General features: G+C 43.8%; 1 protein-coding gene across 1 annotated transcript in view; it reads left to right on the top strand.

The window, feature by feature from the left end:
- The first annotated feature begins 283 nt into the window (after window positions 1-283).
- Window positions 284-25,822, top strand: part of LOC140650460 (geranylgeranyl transferase type-1 subunit beta-like) — a 94,822-nt gene continuing 69,283 nt past the window's right edge. Inside the window, 2 exon segments of the mRNA XM_072858710.1 lie at window positions 284-417; window positions 19,352-19,470. Of these exon segments, the coding sequence (XP_072714811.1) occupies window positions 19,389-19,470 (82 nt within the window). The 5' untranslated portion in view covers window positions 284-417; window positions 19,352-19,388.

The raw sequence follows: 25,822 nt of genomic DNA, 5'->3' as shown, positions 1-25,822 counted from the left end.
CAGCTCTTGCAGGCTGACAGCGTGCCGTTAACGAAGTAAGCAGTTACTCTCTCCCCCTCCCCATCCTTCCGGGATGAGGTGGACCCAGAGAGCCCCCGCGGGGGAGCTGAGCCACTGAGGGAGGTGCGGCTGCCCAGCCCAGGTCTGTGGGGAGAGCTGGCAGACGATACTGGGGCGGTCGGCAAGAGAACTTCACGCCCAGCGGGCGGGACCGGCGGCTGGTTGTGTCTCGCGGCAGCCGCATATGACGCAGGTTGTGCGCGCCGGCTACAGGCAGGGGTAAGATGGCGGTAGCGCGACTGGCGCTGAACTTGGGGAGGTGGAGCGGTTGGACTTCCTGAAAGAACGGCATGTGTGTTTTTTCCAGCGTTGTCTCCAGCTCCTGCCCGAGCGGTACTCGTTCCTGGAGACCAGCAGGTATGCTCGGCGGGCCGGGCTGATGGAGCTTTGGCGCGTTCCCGTCGCCCTCGGGCCCCACGGTGGAAAGGCGGGACAGACCCTGTTTCCTTTTTCCCGGCGTCCTTCGCCAGCCTCAGAGAGTTGGGGGGAATCTTTCCTCTCTCAGGGGCGGTTGCGTTTGACGGGAAATCATTCCTGGAGAGCTGTCCGCCTGCCCGCCCCGGCTTCCCTCGAGGTGGTAGCACTGGCGAAGGAGCTGTGGGCAGGATACAGGATCTAGGATCTCACTGTGTCGGTAGTCTTAACAGCCGGCGCAGCGGTGGTCAAAATGAACGCCTTTTCTAGAAAACTCTCCACCAGCAGATAGTTCACAAAAATGGAAGTTTATGTAGAAGTTTAGTCTGTGCTCAGTTAAACTCCCTGATATGCATGAGGAAAAAAACCCCACTTGTTAGTTCTTCTAATCTATTTTTAGTCCTGTGCTTCATTCTTTTAATCCACCCTGAAAGCCGATTTTAAAATAAATGACTTAAGTCGTCTGTAGTTCAAAGTCAGCATGCAGAATACTGTTATGTAACAGAAATCGTTTATATCTTCATTAACTAGTACAAGCGTTAAAACATGTTACTGGTAATAGTGAAATATGCCCCTTACGTTAAAGTAGAGGGACGCTTGTCCATGTAATAGATTCAGAATGCATTTATTTCAGATTCTTAATGTCTTCATGTAAGCTAATAAGTTATTTCTAATGCAACTTGACAGTTAAATTATTGACCATCTTGTGCGTTTAATAAAAACTTGGAGATGTGTAAAGGATTCAATATTTTATTCAACCAATAAAATCATCACATTTTTTTCACTTTGTAATTTCTTGGAAGTCATACATTCTGTGAAGAATGCTCAATGACTTTGATCACGTTCTCCTGTTAAATGAAGCTTTCCTTAGGTTGAGGGTACAGACACCTGGCAAAAACCATGTGTTTCTTCAGTTATGAAGATTAGTATGGATATAGTGTTAAAGCAGTGTGTGAAATAACACATAGCTTTATATTTAAAAAGTTATACATTTTGATCTTAAGTAATGCATTCATTCATTAAGCCTTAGTCTGTTTCAGTATACTTTGTTATTTTTAAATGGCATAAAGAAGTCATCTTAGCATGCTATACACTAGCTTTATTTAGGCATTAAAGTTATAATAAATTTGATACACAAATCTATTAAAATCATAGCCAGGAGGGCTAAACATGGCCACGTAATATGAAGTGGAGAAAACGTTCATAATTCTGGTGTGGATAATCCAAACTAAAACAAGATAAGATGATAAGAAGGCTAAATCCTTCTTGGAATCTTACAGCAGACTCTCTTCTCCTCCATTTTAAATAAATATATATAGGTGCCTGACAAATATCTATAAAGACCGACCATAACCATTTTTTTTCAGTGTCCTTTCATAATTTTTCAATACCTTGTTAAAGTTTTAGGAGGGTTCTTCCGGTTCTGTTATTTCACTACAGTTATGTTTGTTTAGGTGGTGAATAACGGAGGTCCTTTTGTCCTGGTTTTGGCTGGGATAGAGTTAATTTTTCTTCCTAGTAGCTGGTATAGTGCTGTGTTTTGGATTTAGTATGAGAATAATGTTGATAACACACTGATGTTTTAGTTGTTGCTAAGTAATGTTTACACTAGTCAAGGACTTTTCAGCTTCCCATACTCTGCCAGGTGCACAAGAAGCTGGGAGGGGGCACAGCCAGGACAGCTGACCCAAACTGACCAAAGGGCTATTCCATACCATATGATGTCATGCTCAGTATATAAACTGGGGGGAGTTGGCCGGGGGGGCAGCGATTGCTGCTTGGGGACTGGCTGGGCGTCGGTCGGCGGTCAGTGACCGGTTGCATCACTTGTTTTTTTTTTTCCCCTGGGTTTTGTTCCTCTCTCTCTCTCTCTCTCTCTCTCTGTTTTCCTTTTAATTACAATTTTTTTTTTTTTTTTCAATTATTAAACTGTTCTTATCTCCCCCCACGAGTTTTCTTACTTTTGCTCTTCTGATTCTCTCCCCCATCCCACCATGGGGGGGAGGGTGAGTGAGCGGCTGTGTGGTACTTAATCGCCGACTGGGGCTAAACCACAACAGTCCTTTTTGGCGCCCAACGCGGGGCTCGAAGGGTTTGAGATAATAACAGATTAACCAGAGCATATTAAGGAATTTAGATCTGTTAATAGTTGCGGGTCACAATATTGATTCATCTGTTCTCGATATTAGTTTATCTGATCTGCACCGTGCTCATTTTTTTGCTCTACATGTTAAAGATCGGTGTTGGTTTTTGCAGTTTGCTGTGCTCTGCAGTGATTAGTGATGTTTCGCCTGGGAGATTTGTTATTAAAACAGTGGCCTTCCTTGAGCTTAATCTGGTATTTGGGTTTTGTACTGAAGCCATTACTGTACTTCGGGTACCACGTCGTGGAGACATTTAGCAATTATACTTCTTCCTCTGAGAGGTTTTTTTATGGAAGAAATATAGAATGGCACCTTTGCTACCTTCTTCTATGATGTTTCCTCCTTCATTGCAATAACTTTTCAGTATCTTGAACATCCTTGGGTGGTTAGGATACATCTATTGGTATTGCTTGGGAATATTGTTTTGGTTTTGTCTAAGGTTAATAAGCAATTTAAGAATATCATCCAGAGATCTGCCCCGAGGCTGGATAGTTATGAGTGGCAGGGTGTGTGGGATAGTATGGGCAAGTACCTAGGACAGCGGGCACCTCCAGTGTTTTGGAACTTCACCCCTGAACAAGTGCAGAATCCTGAAAAACTAGTAAAATATTTGGAAAAAGTATGCTGTCACCCTGGCAATTCCAGAGAGACACAAATCACTGCACCGTGCTGGGTCCTGGCCCATGCCTACCGAGCCCTGTTCAACACTATTCAGAATCCTCAAGGGGAAGAGAAGGTCTCTGGATCTGACGACAAAGCGAAAGGCGCCGCGGCTACTCACAGAATCACAGAATCGTATAGGTTGGAAAAGACCTTGAAGATCATCGAGTCCAACCGTAAACCTAACACTACCAAGACCACCACTACACCATGTCCCTAAGCACCTCGTCCAAACGTCTTTTAAATACTTCCAGGGATGGTGACTCAACCACTTCCCTGGGCAGCCTATTCCACTGCTTGATAACCCTTTCGGTGAAGTAAAATTTCCTAATATCCAGTCTAAACCTCCCCTGGTGCAACTTGAGGCCATTTCCTCTCCTCCTATCACTCGTTACCTGGGAGAAGAGACCGACCCCCACCTCTCTACAACCTCCTTTCAGGTAGTTGTAGAGAGCAATAAGGTCTCCCCTGAGCCTCCTTTTCTCCAGGCTAAACAACCCCAGTTCCCTCAGCCGCTCCTCATAAGACTTCTGCTCTAGACCCTTCACCAGCTTTGTTGCCCTTCTCTGGACACGCTCCAGCACCTCAGTGTCTCTCTTGTAGTGAGGGGCCCAAAACTGAACACAGTATTCGAGGTGCGGCCTCACTAGCGCCGAGTACAGGGGCACAATCACTTCCCTAGTCCTGCTGGCCACGCTGTTTTTGATACAAGCCAGGATGCCATTGGCTTTCTTGGCCACCTGGGCACACTGCTGGCTCATATTCAGGCGTCTGTCAACCAACACCCCCAGGTCCTTTTCTGCTGGGCAGCCTTCCAGCCACTCTTCCCCAAGCCTGTAGCGCTGCATGGGGTTGTTGTGGCCCAGCTGCAGGACCTGGCAATTATCCTTGTTGAGCCTCATACAATTGGCCCCAGCCCATCGATCCAGCCTGTCCAGGTCCCTCTGTAGAGCCTTCCTACCCTCAAGCAGATCAACACTCCCGCCCAACTTGGTGTCATCTGCAAACTTACTGAGGGTGCACTCGATCCCTTTGTCCAGATCATTGATAAAGATATTAAACAGGACTGGCCCCAACACAGAGCCCTGGGGGACACCACTTGTGACCGGCTGCCAACTGGAGTAAACTCCATTCACCACCACTCTTTGGGCCCGGCCATCCAGCCAGTTCTTTACCCAGCGAAGAGTACGCCCGTCCAAGCCACGCGCAGCCAGTTTCCCCAGGAGAATGCTGTGGGAAACTGTGTCAAAGGCTTTACTGAAGTCTAGATAGACAACATCCACAGCCTTCCCCTCATCCACTAGGCGGGTCACCTTGTCATAGAAGGAGATCAGGTTGGTCAAGCAGGACCTGCCTTTCCTGAACCCATGCTGGCTGGGCTTGATCCCTTGGTTATTTTCTACATGCCGTGTGATGGCGCTCAGGATGATCTGCTCCATCAGCTTCCCCGGTACCGAGGTCAGGCTGACAGGCCTGTAGTTCCCAACCCCCCTGGCGACAGGCACCACGGCTACTTCAGCCCCAATGACAGATATCGCGGTTACTCCAACCCCTCGCAACAGGCACTGTGGCTGAACAAGAGAACCAACCCGTGCTGGTATCAGTCGCCCCTATACACAAGAAAAAATCTTGGAGGCGAAAGTCAGCTCGTTTAGAAAGGGAGGATGAAAGAGCAGGGGCATCACAAGGAGAGGAGGAGGAAGAGGAAGAACTAGTAAACGAGACGGAAACCACCCGATCCCTATCCCCGAGTGAGCTGCGAGATATGCGAAATATTTCAGCCGTCGTCCAGGTGAGCACATTGTCACCTGGCTGCTCCGATGCTGGGATAACGGGGCCAGTAGACTGGAATTAGAGGGTAAGGAAGCCAAACAGCTAGGATCCCTTTCTAGGGAAGGGGGCATTGACAAAGCGATTGGAAAAGGGGCACAAGCCCTCAGCCTCTGGAGGCGACTCCTGTCAGCTACAAAGGAAAGATATCCCTTCAAGGAAGATGTTATATATCACCCAGGCAAATGGACCACCATGGAGAAAAGTATCCAGTACCTGAGGGAATTAGCCATGCTGGAAGTGACTTATGGTGACCTGGACAACGAGCAGTTATCCAAAGATCCAGATGAGGTCCAGTGCACACGACCCATGTGGCGGAAGTTGGTACGGAGCGCACCATTGTTGTGTGCCAGCTCATTGGCAATACTGACCTGGAAAGATGAAGAGGGACCAACGGTGGATGAAGTGGCTAGCCAACTCTGGGAATACGAAGAAAGTATCTCTTCCTCCCTTGTCTCAACTGTGGAGAAACTGGTCCAGCAACTCAAAGAGGATAGATCCTATTCCCCACCTGTACGGAGCAGCATCTCCGCTATTAGGAGTCGGCACTCTTCTGTTCAAGAGAGAGGATATAGAGGGTACACACCATGGGGCACCCTATGGTTTTACCTGCGTGACCACGGAGAGGACATGAGGAGGTGGGATGGAAAACCTACCTCAACCCTAGAGGCGCGGGTACGTGGGTTGCAAGGAAAAACAATCACACAAGGGGGTTCTTCCAGGAAAATTGCTGCTCCGGTTTCCAGCGGACAGTTCCCCAGACAGAGTAGAAGGGCTGATCTTACTCCTGATTTTAATGAAGGAGCTCCTGACTCGTATATACGAGAAGTGGGTAATGAATACTATGACCAGGACTAGAGGGGCCCTGCCTCCAGCCAGGTGGAGGAAAGGGACAACCGGGTTTACTGGACTGTGTGGATCCGATGGCCTGGCACATCAGACCCACAGGAGTATAAAGCTCTAGTGGACACCGGTGCACAGTGTACTACCCTAATGCCATCAAGCTATACAGGGGCAGAACCCATCTGTATTTGTGGAGTGACAGGGGGATCCCAACAGCTGACTGTACTGGAGGCGGAAGTGAGCCTTACCGGGAATGAGTGGCAAAAGCACCCCATTGTGACTGGCCCAGAGGCTCCGTGCATCCTTGGCCTAGACTACCTCAGGAGAGGGTATTTCAAGGACCCAAAAGGGTACCGGTGGGCTTTTGGTAGAGCTGCCTTGGAGACGGAGAAAATTAAACAGCTGTCCACCCTGCCCGGTCTCTCGGAGGACCCTTCTGTTGTGGGGTTGCTGAGGGTCGAAGAACAGCAGGTGCCGATTGCTACCACAACGGTGCACCGGAGGCAATATCGCACCAACCGAGACTCCCTGATTCCCATCCATAAACTGATTTGTCGACTGGAGAGCCAAGGAGTGATCAGCAAGACTCGTTCACCTTTTAACAGTCCCATATGGCCAGTGCGAAAGTCTAATGGAGAGTGGAGACTATCGTGGAGAGTATCTAATGGAGAGTAGACTATCGTGGCCTGAATGAAGTCACGCCGCTGCTCAGTGCTGCCGTGCCGGACACGCTGGAACTTCAATACGAACTGGAGTCAAAGGCAGCCAAATGGTATGCTACAACTGATATCGCTAATGCGTTCTTCTCAATCCCTTTGGCAGCAGAGTGCAGGCCACAGTTTGCTTTCACTTGGAGGGGCGTTCAGTACACTTGGAATTGACTGCCCCAGGGGTGGAAACACAGCCCCACCATTTGCCATGGCCTGATCCAGGCTGCACTGGAACAGGGTGAAGCTCCAGAACATCTGCAATACATTGATGACATCATCGTGTGGGGCAATACAGCAGAAGAAGTTTTTGAGTAAGGGAAGAAAATAGTCCAGATCTTCCTGAAAGCCGGTTTTGCCATAAAACAAAGTAAGGTCAAGGGTCCTGCACAGGACATCCTGTCGTGTCCTGTAAAAGGACTGTCGTGGTTTAGCTTCAGTCGGCAACTAAGCACCACACAGCTGCTCATTCACCCTCCCCACCCCGGTGGGATGGGGAAGAGAATCGGAAGGGCAAAAGTAAGAAAACTTGTGGGTTGAGATAAGAACAGTTTAATAAGTGGTGGTGGGGGGAAAATTGTAATGAAAAGGAAAACAATAGAGAGAGAGAGAGGAACAGAACCCAGGGACAAACAAAAAAACCCCAAGTGATGCAACTGCTCACCACCCACCGACCGACACCCAGCCAGTCTCCGAGCAGTGATTGCTACCCCCCCGGCCAACTCCCCCCTGTTTATATTCTGAGCATCAGAATTCTGACATCATATGGTATGGAATAGCCCTTTGGCCAGTTTGGATCAACTATCTTGGCTGTGCCCCCTCCCAGCTTCCTGTGCACCTGGCAGAGCATGGGAAGCTGAAAAGTCCTTGACTAGTGTAAACATTACTTAGTACCACCTAAAACATGAGTGTGATATCAACATTATTCTCATACTAAATCCAAAACACAGCACTATATTAGCTACTAGGAAGAAAATTAACTCTGTCCCAGCTGAAACCAGGACACCTTTCTGATCTCTGAACTGAAATACCTGACCAGATTACAAGTTCTTCACCATGAGAGCAGTTAATCACTGCAATAGGTTGCCCAGAGAAATGGTGGAGTCCCCCTTAAAGGCTCAGCTGAATGGGGCCTTGGGTAACCTAATTTAAGGCCCTGCTTTCAACAGAAGATGGGACCAGGTGATCTCCAGAGGTCCCTGCCAGCCTAGACATTTCTATTCCATGATTTACACTACCAAGCTGTCACAGTTTGCCACTGAGCTAAAGCAGAGGCTCTACTTTACATGGCATCTTCCCTAATCTTACTGAATAATGCTAATAATAATGCCAATTGTTTTCATATCTCTTTTGAAATTAATGACCTATTTGAGCTTAAATTTAATGTGTGGTCATAGTAGCCATGATACATTAAATAATCAGTGCTCAGTGAATTTTATATAATGGTTGTGCAACACTGAAAAAACCCTAAGTTTTCTGAAAATTGGAACCATCAGTTTGAAGCTTAATTTTTGGCTAATTGGCATAGTCAAATTTAAATCTTCAATTAGAATAAAAATCATGGTCATCTAAATTCATGCATTTGTTTAAGTCATGACACTTTTTACTCACCCAGCGATTCTTGAGTTCTAATATACTGATTTTTAGATCAATGTTCTGCAGGTATACATATGTCTCTTAACAAATTCTAAGCAGGTGACTGCACCGCAAAAGTGTCACCCCTAGTTTGACCTTGAAGGGTACAAAGTTGGCATTTTTGACAAGTTCAAGGTCACTGAGTTCAGCAAACCTCCTGACCTGGTATTGCTGCAGAAAGAAATGCTGTCATCCTTTTATTATCTCCCGTGTTCCTCCATTTCTGTGGTTCCATGGTGACCCAGATTGGGGAACTCAACTAAATTACAGAGAAACTTGTAATAATAATAATAAAAAATAATAATTTGTCAGTGAGATTGGTTTTGGCTCACTGCACTGCAGCAGAAACAACTGCGTTTGTTGTAACAAGACAAGGTGGCAGAGGAAGAAGTTGTTTTTCAGCACAGTGCTGGTCCATTCTAACTGTAGTTTGTCAAACACTAAGGGAGTTGGTACAACTATAACAGCAGCTGTCCTGGCTGTGTTCCCTCACAACTTCTTACTCACACTACTTGCTGGGGAGGGAAAAAGAGTGAGGAAAAAGAGAAAGCCTTGATGCTGTGCAAGTACTGTTCAGCAGTAGCTAAAACATTGGTGTGTTGTCAACACCGTTTTAGCCACAAACCCAAAACCGCAGCACCATACAGGTTGCTATGAAGAAAGTTAAGTCCATCCCAGCCAGACCCAATGGAATCTTTACTGAAATTATTGGTCCAAAGCCCTCATTATTATTTTTTATCTGTAGTTGCTGCACGTGACATCAGCAACAGTAGATTTTTTGTAATCTGGTCTGTAAAGTCTCATATACACTATCAGTCATACTATGAGGTTTGGCAGGAGAATTCAACTCTCCTAGTCTCTAAAGTCTTTCAGATCGTGATATTTCATGATGCTCTTTGTAGCATGATTATTCAGTTTCTCAAATCAGTCACTTGAAAAGGTTTTTGAATTCTGAGAAACTATAGTCTTTGTACTTGGCTGAAGATCAAGAGCTCTGAATCTGTCATCAGAAATGTCTTTATTTGCTTATCTTGGAGGGGACCTTAAGCCCCAGGATATCTGTTATGTAAGCTTTCAGTAGGTCAATTAAAAAATAAATTTCAGATGTCAAACTTTGATGCTTGACTTCCTAAATTAATACATGTTGTTTTGGGTTAACCCTGGTAGGCAGCTAAGCCCCACACAGCTGCTCACTCGTTCCCCCCCTCAGTGGGATGGGGAAGAGAATCAGAAAGGCAAAAGTGCGAAAACTCGTGAGATGAGATAAAGACAGTTTAATAGGGAAAGCAAAAGCTGTGCACGCAAACAAAGCAAAATAAGGAATTAATTCACTACTTCCCATCAGCAGGCAGATGTTCTGCCATTTCCAGGAAAGCAGGGCTTCATCACGCGTAACGGTGACTTGGGAAGACAAATGCCGTCACTCCGAACGTCCCCCCCTTCCTCCTTCTTCCCCCAGCTTTATATGCTGAGCATGATGTCATGTGGTATGGAATATCCCTTTGGTCAGTTGGGGTCAGCTGTCCCGGCTGTGTCCCCTCCCAACTTCTTGTGCACCTCCAGCCTACTCGCTGGCAGGGCAGTGTGAGGAGCAGAAAAGGCCTTGATTCTGTGTAAGCACTGTTCAGCAGTAACTGAAATATCCATGTGTTATCAACGGTTTTGGTCCCAAATTCAAAGCACAGCACCATACAGGCTGCTATGAAGAAAATTAACTCCCTCCCAGCCAGACCCAGTACACACATGCAGTAACTATAGTTGTTGTAGAAGGCACGAAGAAAAGGTACAGCAATAGTGATGCCAGACTTGGGGGTTGTATTAAAAAGGGCTGCTCCCTCTGAATTGTTCTATATCAAGTTTCTTAATTTCATAGAATCATAGAATAGTTTGGGTTGGAAGGGACCATTAAAGGTCATCTAGTCCAACCCCCCAGCAATGAGCAGGGACATCTTCAACTTGAGCAACCTGATCTGAGCCCCGTCCAACCTGACCTTGAATGTTTCCAGGGATGGGGCATCCACCACCTCTCTGGGCAACCTGTTCCAGTGTCTCACCACCCTCATCGTAAAAAATTTATTCCTTATATCTAGTCTGAATCTACCCTCTTTTAGTTTAAAACCATTACCCCTTGTCCTTTTGCTACAGACCTGGTAAAAAGTCTTTTTCCATCTTTCTTATAAGCCCCCTTTAAGTACTGAAAGGTTGCAATAAGGTCTCCCCGGAGCCTTCTCTTCTCCAGGCTGAACAACCCCAACTCTCTCAGCCTTTCCTCATAGGAGAGGTGTTCCATCCCTCTGACCATTTTTGTGGCCTTCCTCTGGACCCGCTCCAACAGGTCCATGTCTTTCCTGTACTGAGGGCTCCAGAGCTGGACGCAGTACTCCAGGTGGGGTCTCACCAGAGCGGAGTAGAGGGGCAGAATCACCTCCCTTGGCCACGCTTCTTTTGATGCAGCCCAGGATATGATTGGCTTTCTGGGCTGCAAGTGCACATTGCTGGCTCATGTCCAGCTTTTCATCTACCTGTATATCCCCAAGTCCTTCTCTGCAGGGCTGCTCTCAATCCCTTCATCCCCAGCCTGTATTGATACTGGGAATTGCCTCAACCCAGGTGCAGGACCTTGCACTTGGCCTTGTTGAACCTCATGAGGTTCACATGGGCCCACTTCTTGGGCTTGTCCAGGTCCCTCTGGATGGCATCCCTTCCCTCAGGCGCGTCAACCGCGCCACTCAGCTTGGTGTCATCTGCAAATTTGCTGAGGGTGCACTCGATCCCGCTGTCTATGTCATTGATGAAGATATGAAATAGTACTGGTCCCAATACGGACCCCTGAGGGATACCACTTGTCACTGATCTCCATCTGGACATTGAGCTGTTGACCACTACCCTCTGGATGCGACCATCCAACCAATTCCTCATCCACCGAACAGTCCACCCATCAAATCCCTCTCTCTCCAATTTAGAGAGAAGAATGGTGTGGGGGACTGTGTCAAAGGCCTTACAGAAGTCCAGATAGATGACATCCGTAGCTCTTCCCTTGTCCACTGATGTAGTCACTCTATCATAGAAGGCCACTAGGTTGGTCAGGCAGGACTTGCTCCTTGGCTAAGCCATACTGGCTGTCTCGAATCACCTCCCTGTCCTCCATGTGCCTTAGCATAGCCTCTAGGAGGATCTGTTCCATGATCTTCCCAGGCACAGAGGTGAGGCTGTTCCCACGGTTCTCCTTTCTACCCTTGCCATGGACTGATCCAGACTGCACTTGAGAAAGGGAAGAAAATAGTCCAAATCCTCCTGAAAGCCAGTTTTGCCATAAAACAAAGTAAGGTCAAGGGACCTGCACAGGAGATCCAGTTTTTAGGAATAAAATGGCAAGATGGATGTCATGAGATCCCAATGGATGTGATCAACAAAATAACAGCCATGTCTCCACCAACTAGCAAAAAGGAAACACAAGCTTTCTTAGGCGTTGTGGGTTTTTGGAGAATGCACATTCCAAATTACAGTCTGATCGTAAGCCCTCTCTACCAAGTGACCCGGAAGAAGAACGATTTCCAATGGGGCCCTGAGCAACGACAAGCCTTTGAGCAAATTAAACGGGAGATAGTTCATGCAGTAGCCCTTGGGCCAGTCCGGGCAGGGCCAGATGTAAAGAATGTGCTCGACACCGCAGGCGGGGAGAATGGCCCTACCTGGAGCCTCTGGCAGAAAGCACCAGGGGAGACTCGAGGTCGACCCCTAGGGTTTTGGAGTCGGGGATACAGAGGATCCGAGGCCCGCTATACTCCAACTGAAAAAGAGATATTGGCAGCATATGAAGGGGTTCGAGCTGCTTTGGAAGTGGTTGGTACTGAAGTACAGCTCCTCCTGGCACCCCGACTGCCGGTGCTGGGCTGGATGTTCAAAGGGAGGGTCCCCTCTACGCATCATGCAACTGATGCTACGTGGAGTAAGTGGGTTGCACTGATCACACAACGGGCTCGGATAGGAAACCCCAGTCGCCCAGGAATCTTGGAAGTGATCATGGACTGGCCAGAAGGCAAAGATTTCAGAATATCGCCAGAGGAGGAGGTGACGTGTGCTGAGGAGGCCCCACTGTACAATAAACTACCAGAAAATGAGAAGCAGTATGCCCTGTTCACTGATGGGTCCTGTCGTATTGTAGGAAAGCATCGGAGGTAGAAGGCTGCTGTATGGAGTCCTATACGACAAGTCGCAGAAACTGCTGAAGGCGATGGTGAATCGAGCCAATTTGCAGAAGTAAAGGCCATCCAGGTGGCTTTAGACATTGCTGAATGAGAAAAGTGGCCAGTGCTCTATCTCTATGCTGACTCATGGATGGTGGCAAATGCCCTGTGGGGGTGGTTGCAGCAAAGGAATCAGAGCAACTGGCAGCGCAGAGGCAAACGCATCTGGGCTGCTGCATTGTGGCAAGATATTGCTGCCCGGGTAGAGAACCTGGTTGTAGAAGTACATCACGTAGATGCTCATGTACCCAAGAGTCAGGCCACTGAGGAACATCAAAGCAAGCAGCAGGTGGATCAGGCTGCTAAGATTGAAGTGGCCCAGGTGGATCTGGACTGGCAACATAAGGGTGAATTATTTATAGCTTGGTGGGCCTCAGGCCCTGGTAACACCTCAGGCCATCAAGGAAGAGATGCAACATATAGATGGGCTTGTGATCGAGGGGTGGACTTGACCATGGACACTATTGCACAGGGTAGCCATGAATGTGAAACATGTGCTGCAATTAAACAAGCCAAGCGGTTAAAGCCTCTGTGGTATGGAGGGCGATGGCTGAAATATCAGTATGGGGAGGCCTGGCAGACTGATTATATCACACTCCCACAAACCCGCCAAGGCAAGCGCTATGTGCTTCCAATGGTGGAAGCAACCACCGGATGGCTGGAAACATGTCCTGTGCCCCATGCCACTGCCCGGAACACTCTCCTGGGCCTTGAAAAGCAAGTCTTATGGCGACATGGCACCCCAGAAAGAATTGAGTCAGACAACGGGACTCATTTCCGAAACAACCTCATAGACACGTGGGCCAAAGAGCATGGCATTGAGTGGGTATATCACATCCCCTGTCATGCACCAGCCTCTGGGAAAATCGAACGATACAATGGGCTGTTAAAGACTACACTGCGAGCAATGGGTGGTGGGACATTCGAACACTGGGATACACATTTAGCAAAGGCCACCTGGTTAGTCAACACTAGGGGATCTGCCAATCGAGCTGGCCCTGCCCAATCAAAACTCTTACGCACTGTGGAGGGGGATAAAGTCCCTGTAGTGCACATAAAGAATATGCTGGGGAAGACAGTCTGGGTTATTCCTGCCTCGGGCAAAGGCAAGCCCATTTGTGGATTGCTTTTGCGCAAGGACCTGGGTGCATTTGGTGGGTGATGCGGGAGGATGGGGAAGTCCGATGTGTACCTCAAGGGGATTTGATTTTGGGTGAAAATAGCCAATGAACTAAATGGTATGATGTGATGTTAATTGCTATACAATACTGTATGTCATCACTTTTATGGTTGCTATATGCCATATCAACAGAACCCAAAGTCATGGACTAAATGAACTCAACAGACATTTTAGAGGGATGGCCCATAGACTAAGGGAATGATATCTGTGTGTATGTATCGGAAGACAGGGAAAGTGGTGGTGATTAACTGGAATGTATTGTAAAGGGTAGGACCTGGGCATGATGTAGATGGTATAGAATAAGGGGTGGATACTGTCCTGGTTTCGGCTGGGATAGGGTTAATTTTCTTCCTAGTAGCTAATATAGTGCTGTGTTTTGGATTTAGTATGAGAATAATGTTGATATCACACTCATGTTTTAGTTGTTGCTAAGTAATGCTTACACTAGTCAAGGACTTTTCAGCTTCCCATGCTCTGCCAGGTGCACAAGGAGCTGGGAGGGAGCACAGCCAAGATAGTTGATCCAAACTGGCCAAAGGGCTATTCCATACCATATGATGCCATGCTCAGTATATAAACAGGGGGGAGTTGGCCGGGGGGGTAGCAATTGCTGCTCGGGGACTGGCTAGGCGTCAGTCAGCGGATGGTGAGCGGTTGTATCACTTGGGTTTTTTTGTTGTTTGTCCCTGGGTTTTGTTCCCCCCCCCGTTGTTTTCCTTTTCATTACAATTTATTGTTGTTGTTGTTATTTATTATTATGATTTTATTTTATTTTATTTCAATTATTAAACTGTTTTTATCTTAGCCCATGAGTTTTCTTATTTTTACTCTTCCGATTCTTTCCCCCATCCCACTGGGGGGGGAGGGTGAGCGAGCGGCTGTGTGGTGCTTAGTTGCCAGCTGAAGCTAAACCACGACATGCATCCAGCTTGTCCCATAGCATCCCAGAGCAGCAAGAAAAAGAAGGAATCTTGAAGGAGAAAGAGAATTCAGAAAAAATGCTCAAGCATATGTTTTTTGCGTGAAGAAGCTCAGAAGCAAAAAATTTTTAAAAATGGGTGCAATGTTTCCCTTTTTCCAGTCACCAGGGACTTCACCTGACTGCCGTGACTTTTCATATATCATCAAGAGTGGCTTGGCAGTTACATCAGCCAATTCCCTCAGGAGTCTGGGATGCATCTCATCGGGTCGCATAGACTTATGTATGTTCAGGTTCCTCAGGTGGTCACGAACCTGATCTTCTCTTACAGTGGGGGAGACTTTGCTCCCCCAGTCCCCATCTTGCGGTCTATCCACTCGAGAGGTGTGGGAAGAGAGGTTGCCACTGAAGACTGAGGCAAAAAATTTGTTGAGTACCTCAGCCTTCTCCTTGTCTGTTGTTACCAGTTTGCCAGTCTTGCTCGTCAGGGGGGGTACGCTTTCTTTGACCTTCCTTTTCTGGCTGACATACCTATAGAACCCCTTATTATTATTCTTTGCGTCCCTTGCCAAGTTCAGCTCCAGCTGCGCCTTGGCCTTCCTGACCCCATCCCTACACAACCGGGCAGCGTCCCTATACTCTTCCCAGGATACCTGTCCCTGCTTCCACTGCCTGTGCATTTCCTTCTTGCCCTTTAGTTTGACCAGCAGGTCTTGACTCATCCATGCCGGTCTCTTGCCGTCCTTTCCTGATTTCTTACACCTGGGGATTGAGAGCTCTTGCACTCTATGGAAAGCTTCCTTAAAGATCTGCCAGCTCTGTTCTGCTCCCTTGTCCCTGAGGGCAGTTTCCCAGGAGGTCCTATTGACTAACTCCTTGAACAGCTGGAAGTTTGCTTTCCTAAAATCCAGGTCCTGACTTTACTCCTTGCCTGACCCATATCCCTCAGGACCGCGAACTCCACCGGTGCACGATCACTGCAGCCCAGGCTGCCTCCGATCTTGACGTCACCAATTAGCTCACTTGCGTTGGTGGCCAACAGGTCCGGTATCGCATCCCCTCTGGTAGGACTGTCTATTACCTGGCTTAAGAAGTTATCCTCAATGCATTGCAGGAGTCTCCTGGATTGCCTACAGCTCGCCGTGCTACTTTTCCAGCAGATGTCGGGGTGGTTGAAGTCCCCCAGCAGGACGAGAGCCTGCGAGTGAGATGCCTCCTGTAGCTGGAGTAAGAAGGCTTCGTCAATAGGCTCCCCTTGATCAGGCGGCCTGTAGGAGACACCAACCACAAGGTTCCCTTTGTTGCCTCGGTCTCTAATTCTTACCCATAAGCTTTCAACCTGTTCGTGGCTATTCTTCAGAGACAGCTCTTCACACTCTATCCATTTCTTGATATAGAGGACAACCCCTCCGCCCCTCCTTCCTTGCCTGTCCCTTCTGAACAGCCTGTAGCCATCGATAGCCGCACTCCAGTCATGGGATTCGTCCCACCAATTTCATGCTATGTGTCTGATAAGGTGCTGATAACAGTCTTTGTTAGTCTTAGAACACGCGCCTGTTAATTCTCTGTGAGGCAGGATAGCATATGAAGTAAAATGTAGTATGTAGATGGTTGTATGAGGAGTGCACTGTGTTCAGTGATGCCCGGATGTTTTTGCCCATCGTATGTGAATTCCAGTACTGTGTGTACAGTCAGTTTCTTAATGCTGCTGGTACAGTTAACACAGAGAATCAGCTTTGATTAAACTGAAACCTAATTATACATAAAACCATTTTCTGCATTCATTTATCTGATGTATGTATTTCTCAGTATAGGTCAGGTACATAGTTTTGTCTTTTGTATGTACAGTCTTGTGGTTCTGGGCCTAGTTTACAGCAGTTCCTAGTGCTGAAATTGGCATGGTGTTTGCACCTCTTTGGAAGTAGCTTAGCTGGGTAACAGTGTGAAAATGCCTTTAAATATTTGCAGTCAAAGACTGTCAAACTTAGTATTTGTGAAAATTGGAACATATCATATGCAAGGTTTCAAAAATTAATTTACTGTAGCTGAACTATCTTTTTTTTTTTTTTCTTGTGTTTCTTAAAAAGTAGTGGTTTTGCTCAAAATAGTGGGTTATTGTCCAGAGTCTGATTTTGGGTTACACATATCTGATCTATGGCAAAAGTTGATATAAGCCTTGAAGTGTTAAGCTTACACTTTAGAAAGACATTTTTGCGGCCATCAGATCATGCTTAAATAATATTTTTGGCTTAAATGATATTTTTGTTCCATGTAGAAATGTTTTCTGCACAGCATACTTTTTTGGCTTTCTGTACTCAAAAACTTTATTTCTAATAATAATAATAAAGAGAGATTTTAGAATTAAGTGATTACAAAATAAGTTTATACTTTTTTTGACCATGAATACCTGCATTAGTGGAGATGCATGCTATTCTGTGTTTGAAATTTTTGACAAGGACCTTAGAGTTGCATGGAGCGTTTTTTGAAGAGGGAATGTTAGTGTCAGAATCCATGCAGATTATAGATTAAAGTCTTTTTTTGTAAGAATGGTACAAAGAAGCAATACAAAAACTTGGGGTTGAAGTAAAAGATACCATGAAATCAAGTAACCTCAGTGTAACAAGTTACCATTTTTCAAATTAGTTGTGATCACTGTTTGTGGTATGTAATCCTAGGTGATATCAGCTGTGAAATAGAAGTTGGCTTAAAAAACTGCTTGTGACTGGCCATACGATTATTGTAACAGCAGGTCAACCCGCTGATAGGGATGTCACACTTTGTAGGGTGTGCCGTTGTGTTTGAGATAAGTGTCTGCTGCATCATTTTTTGGCTGCTGTGTTTTAATTAGCAGAATCATTTTAAGGTGTATTTTGGGCTGACTCACATAATCATTTTTTCTTGGCCTTAATGTTTGTGGCTCTGGTGTAGAACCACAGGCAGAAATTAGATGGCTATAGAGGCTTCTGTCCACATCTGTTCTGAACTTCTTCAGGGGTTCCTACTCCTGTTACCCAGGGTGGGTCAGGAGGCCTGTGAGGTAACTGCAAATTATAACTTAGCCTCCTAAGGAAAGCTGTCATTGACTTTTGGTTTTCCTTAGCATGCTAAGCTGTAGTTTCTGTCTATTCAACAGCTGTTTCACAATCAGTTTATCTGTTGGTCAAACAGAGCAAGAATTTAGAGAAGGATAGGCAGATACAACTGTAAGTGGCAAAATGTACATTCAGCTAATTTTAATCCGAGTCATAACTTCCAAGGTATCATTGCATGAACGTTTTCCTACCCCAGTGCTGCTGTTTTGGTGCTTTTTCAGTGCAACTGATACAACTGTGTGAGGGGCTATGCTATAAGCCAGTTATAAAAACAAACCCCCCAAACTAAGGGGTTGGCTTACTGTGTAGCCTTATAAACAGTTGCAATAGCACAAATTTAAGGAAGGAAATGAGCTATGAGCAAGGAAGAACTTCAGCATGTATGGTAGGTTGACCCCGGCCAGCAGCCAAACACCTACCCTGCCTTTTGCTCATTCCCCTCTCCTGGGGGATAGGGAGAAAAATGGAAGGCGAAAAGACTTGTGGATCAAGATATTGACAGTTTAATAAGAAAAACAAAAGCTGTGTGCAAGCAAAGCAAAAAGAGGAATTAATTCCCTACTTCCCATCAGCAGGCAGATGTCCAGCCACTTCCTGGGAAGTAGGGCCTCAGCACATGTAAGGGTTTCTTGGGAAGACAAATGCCATAACCACAAATGTCCCTGCATCCTCTTCCTTTCCCTGAGCTTTTATTGCTGAGCACAACATCATATGGTATGGAATACCTCTTTGGTCAGTTGGGGTCAGCTGTCCCAGCTGTGTCCCCTCCCAACCTCTTGTCCACCCCCAGCCTACTAGCCTTTGGGGGTGGGGGGAGAGAAGGCCTTAACTGTGTACGCACTGTTCAGCAATAGCCAAAACACTGGTGTTTTATCAACACTGTTTTAGCCACAAATGCAAAACAGAGCACCATATGTGCTGCTATGAAGAAAGTTAACTTCATAACTTCATCCCAGCCAGACCCAGTACAGTATGCTAGCCACTACAGACTTCACTTCCCATGTTGGATACTTAGATTTGACTTGCTTAATTTTAGATGTTTAATTAAGTTATTCATCTAGGCTCCTTTGTATCCAATGACAAGAAATAAGTACCTCTAGATGGTAATTAATCCTGTGTGCCTATTGATACATTGATTGGTTATAAAGGAAGCCTTGCTATTTGACACCTAACTTCTAAGCATCTTAAATTGGATTTAGGACACAGTGAGAGGCAGCTTACTTCAATTCAGGGTTACCTTGCACTTACTGCATATTGATAAGATTGTTCATGTAAGAATTCATTACAGAACTAGTGTTCCATATGTTAATGACCTGGTTTGCCTTGTACTGGCTTTTTCAGGTAAGCAGGCTCTTAGGTTAATGTCTGAATTGGCATCTCATTACTATATAAAAGAAGGGATGGCTTATATTAAGAGCTTAGTTGAGATGGAGAAATACTTAAAGTATAAAGAACATAATTTTGTCCAGTAGATAAATTTCATGCTTTCTGAGCTAGGCTCAATATGATGTACCACTCTCAAAGGCTGAGAATTCATAGATATTTCTGTTTCTTCAACCATTTGTTAATCTCCCAATGATATTTATGGTGGGAAGTGTAAGTCTTATCTTTTTCTTTTAGGTTGACAATTGCATTTTTCGCACTCTCTGGTCTGGATATGTTGGATTCCTTAGATGTGGTGAACAAAGATGATATAATAGAATGGATTTATTCCCTGCAGGTCCTTCCCACAGAAGACAGTGAGTGAGTTTTTAGTGTTGTTGTTTTGCTTTTTAAAATTAATATTAACATCTTTACTTTTGCTTTCTACTTGGGGAATAGTGTATTGCTCTTAGTTTTTATAAAATACAAGCTTGAGCTTCCTGAGGTGGTTGTCCTGATAATTTCTGATAGCAGTATGTCTAGAAATTCACCCCTCTAAAGAAATAAGTCTAGAAGTGATTAGTTTAGCTTTTTTTATGTGTTCAAGGTGAAGCTATGAAATGAATTTGAAGACAAGACAATATAAAATACTGAAGAAGTTCCACCTTTGAGCATCTTCTCAGAGAATTTTTCACCTGTTTCTAAAAGAAATGCATATGCCATACAGATATTACAAGTCTATTAATAATTATATTGACTTCTGCTAATTGTAGCTATGCCAGGAGCTATAAGCACAGGTGTGACTTTTGGAAAAAGGGAGGTGTAAGGTTAAGAAGCAAAAGGGATAAACACAGTTCCCACTTTATAATGAAAAAAATATTCTTTAGATCTGTGAAGGTTAAATTTACCTAACATTTTTAGGAGTAATACTGTTGCTCTGTCCTAGCTGTCCTCAGATTGGAAGGTTCATAGTAGATTCAGGTTAGGGAGGGAGCATACAAGAAGTGGCCCTCTCCAGGTAACTTGACAGAAGTGGAGGGAGGTGCTATTTCTTTGGGCTAGTTGGTATTGGTGTTTTTTCTGTGGTGGCTCAGGCGAGTGGTTAATAGCAGTAGGAGGAGTGGAAGTGAGGGAGATGTGGATGAGGCACTGCCATTTTAAGAAGTGAGGTGCTGGCATGTTAAGTGCTGTTGTGGGGATTGCTCCAGGCTTGTCTTTAGAGAAGAGGTAATTCCAGGTGCCTGTCTATAAAATCATGAACATGTAAAGTACCTCGTATGTTGGATGGTTGTAGAATTAAAATTGTGTATTTCCTTATAATATCTAGTCTAATCATATACCACAAATTAGGTGTCTTCCCTAAAGCAGTTTTATGAAGTAAAAAGAGTTTTATGAAGTGAACGTATGGAAGTCAAGATTGCTGATGCTTGATTTTTACAGTAATAAAAAGAACCCATTTATTTTTCTGGCAACTTACAAACCATCAGATCTCTTGCAGACATTAGCTCTAATAGAGTTTGATTTCTTGTGCTGTATTTCAGGAGTGATTACAGAAAATTAAGGGGTTTGGATCACATAATTGTTCCTACAGGTCTTTTATTTATGAGAAGGTTCTTGTCACTTAGCACTGAGAAAATTTTCCAGGGTGTACATGTTTTTTTTTCAGGAGTTGCATACTTTCTGATCTCTATCCCTGTCTTCAGGAGTGTATTCTGAAAGAACAGTCAATTTTGCAAGAAGAGAGATTAGAATAGACATTTTTTTGTTTGTTTGTCTTTGATAGTATGCTGTAATTCTCAGTAAGCATCCCGTCACCCCACCTCCCAGCCAATATTTGGGATAGTCACATCATTATCAAGGGCCTTCTAGGGATACCAGTATAAATCTCAGCACGCAGCAGAGGCTAAAGATCCAGGGCACAGCTAGGACATGCTATCTTTTTTTGTTGTTTTCTTGGCGCTCATCCTATCATAAAATTACAGGACAGTAGTTTTAGGGAGGATGCCTATGGCATTGCATTCTGTGCTTATAAATAATAAATCTCTCATTTCTCCAGCAGACCAACCTTCACTCCAGTCCTGTATCTTGATATCACATCATAAGAACTCTGTTTTTGTTAAGCTATCTTCCTTTTGCTATTAACACTACTCTTTATCTGGTCCCTTGACCCCTAAAATTTCAGCATTATTTTATTCCAATTTTACTTCATCTGATGGACAATAGATTAATTAAAATGTAAATGATACTAACCTCAACAAATTGGATGCTGGATGATTAAATGTTCAGAATGGAGTGCACAACCTCCTTTAATGTCTACTTTCAATAAAATGCACTGACTTTCTGTTTTTTAATTCTGGATGTGTGCAATATTTGCTATATGGCAGCCTCCCACCAGTAGAGCTCTGACTCTCTTTTGGCCTGTTTGAAGAAGTAGCTAAACTGTGGTAGGCTGCAGCACTTGAGGCTTTTGGTTTCAACATGTTTGTACATATCTAGTTAAAGGGAATACTTGCTAGCTTGATGCATCAGAATCTTTCCTGGAAAAAAATCTGACTCTACTTTTAAAGAAATATATTATTGAAACTTCTTTGACATGCATGCTGATATATCCCTCTTTCTGGGGAAAATTGATTTTTAAGCATCTAAATTCTAACACTGATGTATTGTGTAGTTTCTAGAATAAGGAAATTCCAATAATCTTGCCTTAAGTAACTGCATTGCACTTGATGTAAGTCTTCATTACTTTTGGTTCTGTCATTGAAAACCAATGGACTTATATTTTAAATTGGAATATGTTTTAAGCTCAACTTGGTTCTTTGGTTTTGATTGCATCACTGGATGAATTCCTAAAAAGAACAAAAAGAGAATTCCTGTAATTCTTATTGGAAAATTTTCTCTGCTGTTCATGTTACTCTCTCCAAAGTTTCCATATCAGTAGTACTTCACTTGATTCTTAGGCACTTTTAAAGGTGGCAAATTAAAATTATTTTGAGAACTACTGCTACTTTACAATGGGCTTCCAATGGATCGGAGACAGAACAGTCAATACTCTACAAACTTAATTTCAGTTTACTTTTGCCACTATTATAGTAGGGTATTATAGAACCTGGTAGAAAATTCAGAATTTGAATTTTTAGAATACTTATTTGTTATAATCTCAAAATATACTGTGATAGTATTAAGTAATATGTTTGTATATACTAATATGGGAAGATCTCAGTCTAGCTCAGTAAGAAAGCGTGCACATACACACTTTGTGAACCTAATTGAAATGCACTAAGGGAAGCTAAAGCTTAAGGTACATCAGGATAGACTATATTCTTCTGTGGGTTTACTGTAAATGAAATATAGGAGATTAAAAAAAGTAATACCATAATTAATTTTAGCTCAAGTGTTTTAGAGCCTGACTCAATACCTGTTGTAATTTGGAGAGAATGGCATGTCACACATCAGCTGACTCTCACATAAACCTAACAGTCTTAGCTGGATGTTTGGTTTCCTTGGTGTCTTCTACTTATTTGAAAGGACTCTGTCTTCTATAACTTTTGCAAAATAGTTTGGTTTTTACTTCCATAGCTTTTGGCCATTGCTACCTTTCCTTCACATTTAGTAAAAGCTCTGCCTCATTACATGGCTAATAGCATGTGATTGTTTTGTTTATTTTTTGAAGGGGAAATTAAAATTGTAAATGCTCAGCAGTGGTAATTTGTGACCAAGGAATCATCTGGCAAGAAGGCCCAACTACAAGAAGGGGTTAAACTGGCTGGAAGCAGGAATGTCAGAGACAGAATGACTCCTTGCAAGGGAGTGAAGTTTCCCTGGGTGATGAGATAAGAAACAGCCTCAGCATTGTCTTGTAGCCATCCTGGAATGCCAGCGCTCAGGGGCCACCTTTGGGCAGCAGAGCTGGGCTGGGGGATGGACCCGGGCTGAGGTGCCCCATGCAACTGCTCACAGGATTGGTGCTGGTGCGAGTGTATATATGGCATCTTTGCAGACTCCTTGTAGAACCGCTTATGGTGGTAGGACTCTGCTCAATGCATTGTTCATTATTTTTTTCTTTTATATTTAATTCGCCTCGAGGAGTACCAGAAAAATTACCCAACAGTGTTCATTGTATTAAGACCAACTGTGTTTCCTTTTAGAAGGGCACTGAAATTTTGAAAAAGCCTCCTTTTTTTTTCATTAGGAGGGGGGCTGTGCTCTTTTACAAGCCTTATTAGAAATTATATCTTTGGAATAAGACATATTTCTTAGTGTTAGTGAAATTGTTGCCTTGCTGTAAAATAACTCCTGAAACACACAGAGTATGTTTAGAGAGGAGACATTGCTTTATTCTGCTCAGGGTGCAAGGTGGAATATTTCGGTAAGAGGATGTTCCCGTTATTGGTCTTTGAAGGGTTACAGCTTCGCATTCTTTTAGGACAAACATATGCTTGTTAGTAAAATATGCTCTTATCTAGCTTAGGCATTATCTATTACCTTGAAGATTCTACAATTCTCACAGTCTCATATGCTAGTTTCTATTTCTAACTGTGATCCCTTCTTAGCTACTAATAACTCTTATACTATTTCTATTTATTCTACAATATATACACATATATACATGGTTCAAGGTGACAAAATTAGAAAAGGATTGACAAAAGACCCTGTTTCAACTCCTTGTTCTTTTGATTCTTGTCATGTTATAACTTTACTGTTTTCCCTCTCATAAAGCAGCTCCTAGACAGAATTTCATATCTATTATAAGTATCTTAAAGTGCAACTCTTAGCAATGTGAGAAAGAGGTATCCCAGTTGTTACTTGCAGGTTGCATGTAAAACCACTTCAGCACTTTTAAAAGATTGTGAATCCAGAGCTCTGGGCTGAAGTAATGTAATTTACAGACCTACAGTGGACGTACATTCCTTGGCCATATTCATCTGCCATCCTCCCCTATAGCAACACTGGCACTTGTTTGACCCTGCTGGGAGCTGGTTTAGCTTGCTGAAGTGGCAGAAAAGCATGTATTTATTTATCTTTCAGAAAGGTTAGCTTTGTGTTGCCTTTGTGAACTGAATTGGCTGGGAATGCTAGTGCCAGCCCAGTGGGGAAGAGGGAACAAGATTACATACTTTGACAGCTGGATGTTTCACTGGCTTTGCTATACCAAGAAACTGCGCCCTAAGTAAAGCTGAGACATCTTTCATTTTTTGGTCTGAACTCCCAGGATCCATGCATTAGCAGGCTGAAAACCATTGCTCTAGACCAGGGACCTAAAACGTTTGTGGGTTGGATTTTTTTGTTTTGGTTTGGCTTTTTTGCAAAGATTGAGTTTAGATTTGTAATAATGCTGCTTTTTTTTTCCTCCTTTGCTTGTGCACTAAAAAAAATGGGGAAAATGTCATTGATTGTTTTTGAGATCCTAGTTACATTTGAGCTTTCTGATCATCAATTTCTTGAGCAGAAATATGAATTCTCCTCTAACTTAACCTTTTTTACTGGCTGGATTTGAAGTATTTATCTGGATGTGTAGCAGATTGCTGGTTTAGAGAATGTAACTTGACATTTTATGATACATTCTAGTGCTTTGATTTGTAAGAACCTATTTTTTAGCCCTAGTTCAGTAAGAATTGCTCATGTTTACTTTTATCTGGGTATACTATGTCAGCCTATGTTAAAGCTATGACTTCTTCATGTATTTTAATCTATTGATGGTGTATTTAAAATTACTCCTGTACGTAGCAAAATTAAAAAAGCCTAGGAACCAGAGGAATGCATACATACCCTGAAGGGGAAGAAGTAGTGGTAGAAGTTACCACTCTTCCCATCAAAGGTTAATCATAAAAGTCACATAACAGAAATGTCCTTTCTCTAACGTAAGAGATCCTAGGATAAACCTTCTGTGGTCAACACTTGCAGCTCTGTTACACATCATAAGAACTTTCTGATCTACACTTAAGTAATGTGACTTTCTTGAAGGTAAAATTTCGACTCTTGATGTAAATGTGGAGTCTTTTGACTTGGGAAAAGGGCCACATTTATTTAGTTCTGTTGTCAAATAAGACAAGTTTTCCCAGTATTTTTTGTTCTGCTTTCAACAGTCGTACAGTGATTGATAAAATGTTTATTACTTTTTGTTGTATGTTAAGCTCTTTCAGAAAGTGGTTAAATATGCTTAACTCTGAAAGTGAATGCTAGGTGGTACCATTTCATAACTGCATTTATATGTGATGCTTCAACTGACTATGCAGGTGCTGAACAGGTGCAATTCAAGAAAGTAGGGAAGAGTTGATTAGCACTACTAAGCTATTACATGAGATAAGAAGTACAAGTAGCCTGCAATAAAAGAGTAAAACCAACTTCACTGAGAGTGAGATGATGTGCATAAACTGAAAGATGAAAGATGATGGGTCTTTTTCATTACATAAATGTTTCCCCTTTAGATTTCACAGAATCACAGAATCGTATAGGTTGGAAAAGACCTTTAAGATCATCGAGTCCAACCGTAAACCTAACACTACCAAGACCACCACTACACCATGTCCCTAAGCACCTCAAATTTGAACTTGTATGTATGCAGGAAGCTTTAAAAAAAAAAAAAAAAAGAGAGACATGACATCAGAATCATCTGGTTAGAAATGAGCTGTTTTCACTTCCCATTTAGGATTTCAGATGAGCATTCTATTTTTAAATTCAAGAATTGCAGCTATAACTTTAGTAATTCACTTCTAATCCTGAAGCTCTAGG

Source organism: Ciconia boyciana, chromosome 4 (genome assembly GCF_034638445.1).
Source record: "Ciconia boyciana chromosome 4, ASM3463844v1, whole genome shotgun sequence".
Lineage (NCBI taxonomy): Eukaryota > Metazoa > Chordata > Aves > Ciconiiformes > Ciconiidae > Ciconia > Ciconia boyciana.
Note: the sequence above shows the minus strand (reverse complement) of the source record. Positions and strands in the feature narration are given on the sequence as shown.